The sequence below is a fragment of the Lipotes vexillifer genome, unplaced genomic scaffold, assembly GCF_000442215.2.
Source record: "Lipotes vexillifer unplaced genomic scaffold, Lipotes_vexillifer_v1.1 scaffold395, whole genome shotgun sequence".
NCBI classification, from domain to species: Eukaryota; Metazoa; Chordata; class Mammalia; order Artiodactyla; family Lipotidae; genus Lipotes; species Lipotes vexillifer.
The window spans coordinates 6,930,962-6,944,219 of NW_006797390.1; the positions used below are offsets into that span (position 1 = coordinate 6,930,962).

At 56.4% G+C, this 13,258-nt stretch overlaps 1 protein-coding gene across 1 annotated transcript in view; it reads right to left on the reverse strand.

Moving 5' to 3' along the window:
• The window catches only part of SLC6A12 (solute carrier family 6 member 12), a 17,908-nt gene extending 5,184 nt beyond the window's left edge, over window positions 1-12,724 (reverse strand). Inside the window, exons 1-10 of the mRNA XM_007469468.1 lie at window positions 12,502-12,724; window positions 8,160-8,294; window positions 6,150-6,290; window positions 5,331-5,418; window positions 4,200-4,332; window positions 2,679-2,813; window positions 1,278-1,381; window positions 899-1,023; window positions 480-592; window positions 2-64 (exon numbers count right to left, since the gene is read on the reverse strand). Coding sequence (XP_007469530.1) covers window positions 2-64; window positions 480-592; window positions 899-1,023; window positions 1,278-1,381; window positions 2,679-2,813; window positions 4,200-4,332; window positions 5,331-5,418; window positions 6,150-6,290; window positions 8,160-8,294; window positions 12,502-12,724 — 1,260 coding nt within the window. The remainder of the gene's footprint in view (window position 1; window positions 65-479; window positions 593-898; window positions 1,024-1,277; window positions 1,382-2,678; window positions 2,814-4,199; window positions 4,333-5,330; window positions 5,419-6,149; window positions 6,291-8,159; window positions 8,295-12,501) is intronic.
• Window positions 12,725-13,258: the final 534 nt, after the last annotated feature.

Consider the following 13,258-nt stretch of genomic DNA (forward strand, 5'->3'; position numbering starts at 1 on the left):
TCTTCCGGAGCTGCCTGGGGAACATGTCCACGGAGGCTGTCACCAGGCACTCCACACAGACAAACTGTGGGCCGGAGGGGGCTGGTAAGAGGGGCCTCTGCCTTCTCACTCCCCAACCCCACGCTGGCCCACAGAGCACAGCGGGCCCAGAACCGGGGTGAGGCCAAGCCTGCCTCAGCCTCGTCTCCACCACTGAAGGTGCCAGCCGCGAGGGTTCGCTGGGCGGGGCTGGGCGGCCCGAAGGTTTGGGAGGGCGTGTCCACATCTGCGCGCCGAAGGGTCGGGCCTGGGGGAGCAAAGCAGGCGGCCCCTCCCAGAAGAGGAGGCCGGGCGTCCCCCGACCAGCCTCAAGGACAGGCCCCGGATGCCGGGGCCAGGGCTGGGAAGTCCGGTCGGGGGACAGCGAGGTCGGGGAGGTTATGGCGGCGGACGCAGAAGCTAGTAAGGGGGTCGCAGGGCGGGCGGGGGCGGGGGCGAACCTGGCTGTCCAGCCCGAGGAAGATGAGCATGATGAAGAAGAGGCAGGACCACAGCTGGGACAGGGGCATCATGCTCACAGCCTTGGGGAAGGCAATGAACACCAGACCAGGGCCTGCCGGGCACACACGCCATCAGGGGCCCGCCCCTGGGTTCGCGCGCGTGCGCGCGCATGCGCGCGCGCCTGCGTGCGCGCGCTGGTTCCCGAGGGCGGCTGGCTCTTCTACTGCTCTGGGGAGCACGCTTTCCAGTCGTGCGCCCGTCCTCCCTTCCGTCCCCGTCTCCGTCCTCCCTCCCCTGGTTTTGGGGTTCTGCTCTGTGCCCAGCACGGCCGCCTGATGCTGAAAGGTTCCTACAGTACCCAGCTTCTGGGACCCCTGGCCCTCCTGTCCCCTGCCCCAGGCAGCGAAGCAGCACCCACCTGACTCGGCCACCTCAGAGATGGGCACCCCCTGCTCCTGGGACATGAAGCCCAGGATGGAGAAGACCACAAACCCGGCCACGAAGCTGGTGGCGCTGTTCAGGAAGCAGAGGGCGATGCTGTCCCTGCGGAAAACGGGAAGGAAAAGGGAGAAAGAAACCCATCGTGTGGGGACATCCAAAGACGGTGAGCGGTAAAGAGGAGAGAGGAAAGGAAGTGGGGGGAAGGAGCCCAAGACCAGGTACCAGAAGGTGAAGAGAAGAAAGGGAGGGAGAAAGACCAGGTCTGGAAAGGGGACCACAGTGTCGGTTTTGCACAGCTTCGGGCCCCTGCTCACAGCGGAGGAAGGCCCCTTCCCGGGACCCTGCGCCCCGCTCACCTGTAGCAGTTGTTGTGGTACTTGTTGTAGCTGCCCAGGGCCGTCAGGCACCCCTGGCAGATGGCGAAGGAGAAGAAAATCTGGGTGCCCGCGTCCATCCACACCTGCGGGAGACCCCGAGGAAGCGGTGGGAAGGTGGGCGGAGCCCGCCAGGGCCTGGAGCAGTGACCGCCCCTCACCTCCACAACCAGCGGCCCCTCCGTCCCCGCAGAGCGCACGTTACAGCCCGCGCCCACTAACGCATGCTCTTCCCCTGGGCGCTCAGCAGGCACCACGTAGGTGCTCGTGACTGTACCTTCTCGTTGGTTCACCACAGACGGTGAACCAGAGAAGGAGAGGCCTGTCTGCAGGGCGGAGCTGAGGCCCTGGCCGCCCTCAACCTGCAGGTGTCCCCAGGCAGCCATGTGGGCAGAAGCCACGGCCTTCAAATATAGAGAGAAGACACCAAGACTCCACCGGGGGCGGGGGAGTGGGAGGGGCAAAGAATGTGCTCAGACAAGTCCAGAGGGGGAAAATGTCCAACATCGCACTAGTAAAAAAAAAATGAAAATGGCAACATGCTACTACTTTGACCTATCAAAGGTTAAAATAAATTCTGCTTGAATCTCTCATGGGCCTACAGAAGGAAGGGTACCCACCAACACAGGCGGTCAAAGTCCACAGCACATGTCAAGAGCCTTAAAAGGTGCGTACTCCCTGACTTAGTAATCCCACTTCTACGTCTGACTACTGTCAGGAAATAATCAGAGATGTGGTCAAAGATTTAAACACAAGGTGTTCATCGCAGCTGTCTGTACAATCATAAAAAAAAAACAACAAAAATGACCTAAATGTACAGGAACGGGGAAGAACTGAGTAAAAGCCGACACCTGCCCCAGGTGTGGATGCCCAGAGGTCATATGTCCGGCTCTGTCCGCCCGCTGCCCACACCAGCTCTAGAGAGGTACCTGGACTTATGGGACCGCAGTACATCCTGGCTGGATGAGTGAGCGGATGGATGGGGGACGGAGGAAACATTATGCAAATGATAAAATGACATTTACAAATGGATTTAATAACAAGGAATATGCTTACACTATAATTTAAGTGAAAATATATTTATCTCCACGTATAATTATCTCAACTACATGAAAACACACACACACACACACACACACACACCAGCTAGAAAAAAAATTGGAAGGAAATATACTAAAATGCTGACAGAGGTTATAGCTGAGTGGTGGGGTTACGAGAGGTTTTTAGTTCCTTCTTCATAATTTTCTTCTATATTATCTACTTTTTCCTCCAGTGGGCACAGATTGCCTCTAAACAGTGAAAAGCAATCAAAGGTTTTCAAAAGTCCAGATCTGGTTTGGGGCGGGAGATGCCTGGGGAAACAGTCCCCAGTGAGGTTCCTACCTGGGGGTCCTTGAGCCGAAGCAAATCTGGTTTTAGGTAGTAGACGATGCCCTCGTAGGCTCCGGGCAGGGTGATGCCTCGGATCAGTAGGATGAGCAGCATCAGGTAGGGGAACGTAGCTGTGAAGTAGACAACCTGGGGCGAGAAGACCAAGGTCACCCTTCCCCAGGCAGCTCGAGCCGCCTCGGAGGGGCGCTGAGCGCAGGAGACCTCCCACCCCTTCATTTACACATTCTGGGGTGTCTGGGGCTCCCCAGCAGAGGATGAGACACACATCAGCGGGGCAAAGGGACAGGAGGAAGGACAGGGAGGGGTATGAGTTTCCACCCGTAACATTTCAAGAACTCTTTTTTTTTTTTTTTGCGGTACGCGGGCCTCTCACTGCCGTGGCCTCTCCCGTCGCGGAGCACAGGCTCCGGACGCGCAGGCTCAGCGGCCATGGCTTACGGGCCCAGCCGCTGCGCGGCATGTGGGATCTTCCCGGACCGGGGCACGGACCCGCGTCCCCTGCATCGGCAGGCGGACTCTCAACCACTGCGCCACCAGGGAAGCCCTCGAGAACTCTTTTTGAATCCAGATTCTGGTCTCTCTTAATCCCTTATCCTGGCTGTTCGCCCGCCCCGTGCCCCCTGAAGAGGGTGGGACTCCCCTGCCCAGGGGGAAGGTGAGCAGATCTGTACAGTGATCAATGGGGAAATTTAGACAACTTTTCCAGGCTTAAGGTTGGGGGAGCAGCAGTGGCCTGAGCTCCGGGGGACGGGAGACACACGGGGGGCTCCACTCTGCCCCTTCCCCGAGAGGGCGGCACTGTCCGTGTCATTATTACTATTACTATTTTTATGTTATCGTTATTACAACAATCCGTGGAAGAGGGAGGCTGCTTTGGGAGGGGGCTAATCAGAGAAGGTGGGACCCTGTCTGTTCCCGGCTGTAACAAGCGTGGAGCATCAATGTCAGACTCCCTGGGTTGGAAATGATGCTCCAGTGTGAACTCTGTACACACAACAGGCCACTTTGTCCATGCTCAGCTTGAGCTCCTTCAGAGGTTGGAAACCCACCACCTCAAAGACTGGCCTGTTTGCCCCTTCATCCTAGATGTGATCTTGGTGTGTTGTTAAACGAGACAAGCACGTCATACAAGTGTGTGATCCTGACTGTGCGATATTCACACAGCACACACACACACGCGCGCGCGCGTATAAGGGAAGCTAGAAGCCGACCAGCAAAACTCTGACAGGGATGAGCAGACACCCCTCCAGACCTCTGGTGGCTCAGCTCTGACACCGGGACTTTCATGGTTCTTATTCTGCTCTGCATGTCACTTACGTAAAGTGAAAGTCATACCGAAAAGGAAAGCCTTCCCTTGTGTTGAGCTAAACCCTGCCTTCCCGCGATGTCCCCTGTTCTCAGCAGGCCTCTCGCTTTCACTGCTTTCTCTTTCAGGTCTCCAGAGGGATGCCATGTGTGTCCCCGTGGACCCTGGGGGCCACAGAGAGCGGTCCCGGAGCCAGAACCCCTCACCTTGCCCGTGGACTTGACCCCCTTCCAGATACAGAAGTAGCAGACGACCCAGGCAAGCAGGAGGCACAGGGCCAGCTCCCAGCGCAGGGCCCCCAGGTCGTGGATGCCGGAGCTGATGCCCAGAACACGTCTCCTGCGGACGGGGAGACACACAACCAGGTGAGGCCGAGGGGACGGTGGCCTCCGCCATCAGGTGTCCTCATCCTCAGAGCTGACCCCACGGGTCTCAGAGTCTACGCCTCCCTGCCCCCACCCCTCCCCTGCCCCATGGCCAGCACGTTCCCACCTGTGGTCTCTAAGCCCCTGGCTGTTAGACGACCACGTAATCCCATAGGTATCTGTCTAACTCATCCAGCTTTCTCTGTTGTTGGAGAGATAGAGGCAGAGAGTGAGGGCAGTAAGCGTCTGAGCGAGCTCGAGCCCGTGGGGAGCAGAGACCCTTACAGGCAGTTGATGAGCAGGTGCTGGGGAAGCAGACAGAGGGGCTGGATGTGCGTCAGCATCTGAAGAGTGACTGGGGTGATGGGAACATGTGTGTGCCGGGGTCGGTGGGCATGAGGGCGGCGTGGATGCCGGGCGGGCGCCCCGGGGAGAGTGTCAGTGAGTACGTGTGGGCCAAGGTAAGTGTGAGGGCGGGTAGCCTTGTATAAGCGCAAGGGTGGATACGTGTGGACGCTGGGGTGCAAGTGCTCGTGTGGAGGGTGCGGGTGTGAGTGTAGAAATTTGCCAGTTCCTGTGGTGTAAATACTCCCACTTCGGCCAATTTCAAGCCACCACCAGGACATCAGGGCACACGGAGCTGGTGCAGACTCTTCCCAGCTCACGCTGGCCGTCGGCTGTGGCTGTCTACGTGCAGGTGGGCATGTGGGTGCGGGTGGGTGATGGTAAGAAGGCATGTGGGCGATGCAAGTCACGTGGATGCGTGTGTGAGTCCAGGTGGACACAGGTGGATGCGGGGCGAGCGTGAGGGTGTGGACGGTAGGTGTGGAGGGTCCCTCATCTCCTAGTGACGTGAGTGCTGGAAAGCATGCACAGAGATGTGTACACCTGCACCCCCAATCCCGCACCCCAGACATCCAGATTCTCTCTGCCTGGGGCCCCCGGGAGGTGGCCTCCAGGCCGGGCACCTACTCCCAAAATTCCATGACGGGGGAGGTGAAGTTCACGGGCGGGGCCGCTGCGCCAGCTGCCGAGTGGTTCAGGAAGTCCATGCAGTGCTCTGCCGGGGACAAGAGGGGCGTCAGCAGCGGGCCAGGCGGGCAGAGGCGCCCTCACACCCCGTCCGCCCCCCTCTGGCCTCGCATTCCCGGTCCCCAGAGCTTCCTCTGGAGCCCCCGCTTTCCAGCATCAGGAGTTCCTGCTCGGCTGGTTCGTGTGACCAGCCCCCGTCCCTGTGTGCCTCACACTGCTCTCGTCCTTGTGAATCTGGCTGCTCCTCTGGCCATGCTGCCAGCCACCTCTGACCCTGTCCAGACCTCAGGCCAGGCCCCCATGCCCACGTGTGCACCTCACTCCCCAGCGATGGGGGGATGGGCTTGCAGGACGGCCCCGCCGGGAGTGGTCCCCACGCAGGCCCCTTCCCATCCTTCTGTGGTCACCCATCGAAATCTGCCACTGCTCTGTCCGCTTGTCTGTTCCCAGTGCTTGACTGTCCCCGGTGCGGGCTAGGCTGAATCACCCGGGCCCACCGCTGGGTCTTGAGGGTCTGGCACACAGTAGGCCCGCAGTGAACACTGGCTCGGTGGGTGGACGTTGGGGGGTGTTAGTGCCTGGCAGCCGCTTGTCACCCACCGTCCCACCGGGTTGTTGGCTGTCCTGGCGGCTGGTTGGAGGTCCCACACGGGGTCGGCCAGCAGAGTGGCCACCTGTGCCCGCCCAGCTCGGCTTGGGGGCTCCATCACGGCTCGCCTGGCCCCGGCTGGCCCGTCCCAGGGCCGACACGACAAGTACCTGTGTTCCAGGCGTGGGTGCAGGCGGTCCAGGGCAGCTCGGAGGTAAAGGAGCTGAAGAGGTAGAATAGGGCCCAGGAGAGGACGATGACGTAGTAGACGTTCAGATAGGCCTCGATGACCACAGACGCCAGGCCAATGCCTGGGGGGGGCGGAACAAGGGGGTCCCAGAGACCAGCGTCAGCCTCGACGACCACTGACGCCAGGCCAATGCCTTGGGGGGGGAACAAGGGGGTCCCAGAGACCAGCGTCAGCCTCGACGACCACAGATGTCAGGCCAATGCCTGGGGTGGGGGAACAAGGGGGTCCCAGAGACCAGCGTCAGCCTCGACGACCACAGACGCCAGGCCAATGCCTGGGGGGTGGGGAACAAGGGGGTCCCAGAGACCAGCGTCAGCCTCGACGACCACAGACGCCAGGCCAATGCCTGGGGGGTGGGGAACAAGGGGGTCCCAGAGACCAGCGTCAGCCTCGACGACCACAGACGCCAGGCCAATGCCTGGGCAGGGGGGAACAAGGGGGTCCCAGAGACCAGCGTCAGCCTGGGAGCCGCCCACCGTGCCGGAGGGACAGGGGCCACAGAGACACCGCGGGGCTCATTCACAGGCCTGAGAGGCCCTTTACTCCTTATCTTCCTAAGTAAGAAAAGCAGGTGACAGAACACCACCCTAGGCATTCTCCCAGTTTTATGATATATATCTGAACGTATTTTTTTTTTCATGAGACAATCTCTGGAAGGAGCATCATCCAGAGGTTAACAGGTGGTTCTCTGGGTGACAGATTTCAGTTCACTTTTAAAAGTTCTTTTCTTTTTCTGGTTTTTCTAGTTTTTCTGTGACAGTCATGCATCACTTGTGAAGTCGCAAGGGACAGGAGGAACAGAGGCAGGAGGTTCCTGAGTTCGGGTCTCACTAGGCATCCGAGCCTCTGGGGGGGTGGAGGGAACCCACGCGTGTGTGGGCATCAGGCAAGGACCCGGGCAGCCTCGGTGGGGTTGTGGACCCCAGGGAGCAAGCCGAGGACAGACTCCACGTGGACCACACACAGCCCACACGGACCCCAAGGATCCGAGAAAATCATCCCAGAGACCCCACAGGGTCCCCATTCTGATCCCACAGGGACCCCCCAAATCACCACATGGGCCCCCAAGGACCCCACAAAACCATCTGACGCCCCAAGAGGGATAAGCACCAGACGAGCCGTGCCCCGCCGCCCAGCCCCTGGTCAGGCTCCCAGTCTGCTCAGGAGCCAGGGTGGTTCCACCATGTCCACGCCGTCCAGCGGAGGCTTGGCGGCCCCCAGACAGCCCTGTCCTGGGCCGGCCCCTTAGGGCCTGGCGTCCGAGGCAGAGTCCTCCCTCCCCCGCAACCATGCGAGGAGCCGCTCAGGGACCAGGAGGCCCCTGGGTTTTCCACTGGCCGCCAGGGCGCCATCAGCTGAACAGAGGGTGGAAGAGGACATCCCCACTGCTCACATCGGTGCCAGCAGATCCCCAGAGGGAGGGCAGGGGCTGGGACCAGCTTAGTCCCTAACACAGGACACAGCACAAACCCACGGAGACCTGGGTTAGTGAATGGCCTCATTTTCTCATCTTACGAGGGTGATGCAGACGCTACTGGAGGGTTAGGTGAGGATGCAAACGCGTGTGGCGTGCTGACGTGAGCCCTGGCACATCATCACCATCATCACCATCATCACCATGATTATACCCCGCGGAGGCGTGTCTGGGACCAGGCCACACGCTCGGGAGCACATCTCCCGTGAAGCTGTGAAGCCTCAGCTTCAGGGTTCCTCACTTGCAAGGGCCCCTCCCCAAACTCTGCACCTAATGTTGTGCCCAGTTATAATTTTGTGTCCTCCTTCCTGGAGACTGCTTCCACCCAGGTTCTAGAAGCTTCGGGCCCCAGGAGGCCCGGTGGCATGTCCTGGCTCCTCTGCAGCCCTCAGCACAGGGTGGATGAGGGAAGCGGGGAGGGCGGTGGCCGGGGAGGTGCAGCTGGGATGCACTCACCCTGGAGGAGTGGGCAGATCTTCCTCCAGGCCGTGACGCTGCCCCGGCTGGTGTACTGGCCCAGCGCCACCTCCAGGAAGAACACCGGGATGCCGCAGGTGAAGAGGAAGATGGAATAGGGGAAGAAGAAGGCTCCTGCCGGGGGTGGGGGGGGGGGCGCTGAGCTGGCGGCCGAGCCCCCAGCCGCCCCCCGCAACCCCCGGGGGCCCAAGACAGCAGCGTCCTCCTGTCTGTGAGCAGGGCCCGGTGGAAAGTTTCCAGTGGGCGCCCCACCCGGCATAGGAAAGACCTCGGAAGGGAAATGAATGATAATGGAGATGGAGATCCTAATACATGCCCTACATGTTTTCTCAGCGCGCTTCACAAATCTAGTCCATTTATTCTTTTTGGAACTGAAAACGTGTTCAGTATAATCTGATATGCTTATTAAATCATCAAGTTTGTTACGTTTTCGAGAAAAACAAAAACAAACAAAAACACCTTGGGAAAATGATTTTCCCTGTAGGCATTTTCAGAGGGTATTTTCCCTCCCTCAGGCTCTGGTCTGAACTGGCCCCCCCCCCCCCCCCCCGCCGCGGGCGCCCCACCCGGCATAGGAAAGACCTCGGAAGGGAAATGAATGATAATGGAGATGGAGATCCTAATACATGCCCTACATGTTTTCTCAGCGCGCTTCACAAATCTAGTCCATTTATTCTTTTTGGAACTGAAAACGTGTTCAGTATAATCTGATATGCTTATTAAATCATCAAGTTTGTTACGTTTTCGAGAAAAACAAAAACAAACAAAAACACCTTGGGAAAATGATTTTCCCTGTAGGCATTTTCAGAGGGTATTTTCCCTCCCTCAGGCTCTGGTCTGAACTGGCCCCCCCCCCCACACTGCAGACAAGGCCACTCCTCTGCTAGGGGAAATTCTCAGGGGGGACGTGGCTTCAGCAGCCTCGTGAGAGGCTAGCCAGAGGGCAGACCTAAAGGCACCCAGCAAATTACAGCCCAGGGCGCCCACCTCCATCTCCTCGGAAGCGTGTACCTGGGTGAACACAGATTATTGTTCATCGCCCAGTCATAACGCTTGGCACTTGGTGCTTCTGTGTGTGAGGCCCTCTTCTAAATCCTTCACTAACATCAAAACCCACACAAAGCAGCCTCCCAGGCCACGGGTACTGGTGTCATCTCCATCTTACAGATGAGGAAACCAAGGCACAAACCCAGGTGGTCTGACACTGAGTCTGGGCTCTTAACCACAACGTGATAATGCCTCTCAAGCAATGCATGTTACTCTGTAGAAAAACAGAAAGTACAAAGGGAAGGAAAGGAGAAAGCATTGTATATCCTTCCAATTTTCTGACAAACACATACATATATATTTCCTTCTTTGCAAAAATGAGAACCTACTATGCGTGACTTGATAACCATTTTAAAAATGTATATCATGGACCTCTTTTCATATCAATAAATCCGTATCTGCGTCGCCACTTTAATGGCTGTGTGGCTCCGTCTTACGCAGAGTTTCTTTGGTCAGAACCCCGCTGGCCTTTCTGGTCATCCTCCTCCTGCGGTGAGGACCGTTGCCCACATTCTCGTGCACTTGTCTACCCTGCTCCTTAGCTTAAACTTCCAGCAGAGAAACTGCTGAGTCAGAGGGCAAGAGAAATGGACCTTTTTTTTTTTTTGCTTTTTCTGTCGTAAAATGTACATAACATAACTTTTACTATTTTAACCATTTTTAAGTGTACAGCTCAGCAGCATTCAGTTCATTCACACTGTTGTGCAACCATCGCCACCATCTGTCTCTAGAGTTTTCTCATCCTCCCAAACTGAAACTCTGTCCCCTTTCAACACTCACTCCCCCTCCCCGTCCCCCAGCCGGGCACCCACCCTTCCTCTTTCTGTCTCTACAAACTTGATCATTCTAGGCACCTGATGGAAGGGGAATCCTACAGTATTTATTCTTTCGTGACTGACTTATTTAGCATAATGTCTTCAAGTTTCATCCATGTTGCAGCATGTATCAGAATTTCCTTCCTTTCCGAGGCTAAATGACGATCCAGTGTCAGTATGGGTCACATTTTGTTTATCCATTCATCCACTGATGGACGTTTGGGTTGTTTCCACCTTCTCAGAATAAACTTTTTTTTTTTTTGGCCATGCCTCGAGGCATGAGGGATCTTAGTTCCCCGACCAGGGATGGAATCCGGGCCCATGGCAGTGGAAGCGCTGCAGAGTCCTAACAACTGGACCTCCAGGGAAGTCCCGGGGATGAACATTTTTAAGGTCTTCGACCGGCATTTCCAAATTGCCCCCCCAAACTCTTGTACCATCTGCCCTCCAAGTAGCAGCATGTGAGAGTAAAGAAGGATTGGTGAGTCTTCCTGGGCCTGCTGCTGCCGACCAGCTCCGTGGTCCCAGGCAAGTGGCTGAGGTCTCTGGGCCCCTGTCCTCCTCTGTGGAACAAGGGCTCTGACGAGATCATCTTTGGTCATAGCCACCTCTGTGTCCGTGACACTGCGGCCAGGGCAAGAATAAGCCACCACATCCTCCCCCAGCGTTAGTTCTCACCCCAGCCCTGGCCTGCCCGTGAAGTCCCATTTCTGTTTCTTTGGAGTCATTGGTTTAGGCAATTTGCAGTAAGAACTATAAGTTTTAAAACAGAGAGCAAGGGACTTCCCTGGTGGTCAGTGGTTAACACTTTGCCTTCCGATGCAGGGGGTGCAGGTTCGATCCCTGGTCCGGGAACTAAGATCCCACATGCCTTGTGGCCAAACAACCAAAACATAAAATAAAAGAAGCAATATCGTAACAAATTCAATAAAGACTTTAAAAAAATGGTCCACATCAAATAAATGAATAAAAGGGGCTTCCCTGGTGGCACAGTGGTTAAGAATCCGCCTGCCAATGCAGGGGACACGGGTTCGAGCCCTGGTCCGGGAAGATCCCACATGCCGCGGAGCAACTAAGCCCGTGCACCACACTACTGAGCCTGCGCTCTAGGGCCTGCGAGCCACAACTACTGAGCCCACGTGCTGCAACTACTGAAGCCCGTGCACCTAGAGCCCGTGCTCTGCAACGAGAGAAGCCACCTCAATGAGAAGCCCGCGCACCGCAACGAAGAGTAGCCCCCGCTCGCCGCAACTAGAGAAAGCCCATGCATGGCAACGAAGACCCAACGCAGCTGAAAATAAAATACATAAATAAATTTTTAAAAAAGTAAATAAAATAAAACAGAGAGCAAGACATGTGGTAGATGTTCACTAAATATTTGTCAAATTAAATAGAAACAGTGTTTAGAAGGATTTTCTAAACAGTGGTTATTTTTAAACAGGAATGTTCCTTCTTTTTTACCTTTCTGGAATGTTTCTAATATTCACATATATCATTTCCACAAGAGGAATACAGTTATTTTCAAAAGGCAAAAATGAATCTGGCCAGTCACACATAAACTCATCTAAATGAATTATTCCATTTATGTGAAATATTCCAAATAGGTTAAATCCACAGCCACAGGAAGTGGGTGAGTGGTTGCCAAGGGCTGATGGGGAGAGGGCTCGGGGGTGACTTCTAACAGGTACAGGGCTTCTCTGGGGGGTGATGGAAATTTTCTAGAATCAGTCGTGGTAATGGTTGCACAAGTCTGCGAACATATTAAAACCACTTAATTGTACACTTACAAAGGTGACTCTGATCCCTCCCCACCGTGCCCCTGCTCATTTTTACTACCAGCGCTGAAAAATATAAAATTGTTTCTTGAATTAAAAAAAAAAAATCATAGACAAGATAATGTCATTTCTTTGATCAACATTCCTCAGTGGCTCCCATGTCACTCAGAGCAGGGCCCGGAGGGGCCGAGCCCCGACCTCTGGCTCCTCTCCCGCCTGTCATTCCGCCCTTGCCATCCCCTGCGTTTGGAATGTTCTTCACTTGAACTGCATCCTTGAGACTGGCTCCTTCACCTCCTTCAAGTCTGGGCTCAAAGGCCACCTCCCGGACGGACCCTTTCCTGGTCCCCTCGCTTCCCATCTCACGCCCCTCCCCGCCCCTCCTCCCTGCTCTGCTTCTGGGCCCGTCCGCTCCCCACCATGTGACAGACCACAGTGGACGTATTTGTCTGTGGTCTGCTGCCCTTTGCTGGAGTGTAACCCAGAGTGTGTTGTGCTTTGTATCTAGCACGGTGCCTGGCAAGGGTGGCCCAGAGTGTGAGCTGAGAGGAGCTCACCGTGAGGAAGCATCCCCATTTCACAGCGGGGGGATGCTGGAGTCAAGCTCCCTGCCAGCCTCCCTCCACTGCCCAGGCAGGAGGTGCCCAGGTGGGCACTGCTCTCCCCACCTCAGAGTGAACTCACCTCCCCCGTTTTTGTAGCAGAGGTAGGGAAACCTCCAGACGTTGCCCAGCCCGATAATCTCCCCGGCCACGGACAGCACGAACTCCATCTTGTTGCTCCACTGGCCCCGATCCTTCACCTGGTCCTTGCCTTCCTGGTCCAACCTCTCTCCCTCCTCAGGGACCCAGGAGACCACAGAAGGCCCATCCTTGGGAACTGCCACTTTTCTGTCGTCTGCAGCCATGGACGGGCTGGGAGGCCACAGATGGGAGTGGGCAGGACGGCAGGAGAGGCGCGGCCTGCGGGGACAAGAAGGAATGAGCTGGGCAGCCCCAAGGACGCCCATCACCCCCGCTCTCTCCATCCTAACCTTTCATTATTGCTGGAATGCTGTCGAATAGTGTCAGACTGTTGATTTTCCTCCCAAATTCTTGATATTTACACCTAAAGTTACACTTTGCTCTCACAGCTCTGAGAACAAACAGGGAGCAGTTTGTTCTTAGTTTGCCCATTTTGCAGATGGAAAAATCCAGGCCTTGACAGGTGAATTGACTTGCCTGAGACCATTCAGGACTAGATCGGGATTGAAACCCAAGCTCGGGGACTCTTATTCCAAGTCTCTTCTGATCTTCACAGCCAGCTGCCGCCCCCGCTGGCCCTTCTGCCTGGCTGCTCAGTGTCAGTGGGTGTCACCCGCCCAGGCTCCGGCCTCCAGGCCAGAAGGGATCAAAGGCTGTCGGGGGTAACAGGAGGTCAAAGGGCAGGTGTGGCCCGGTAA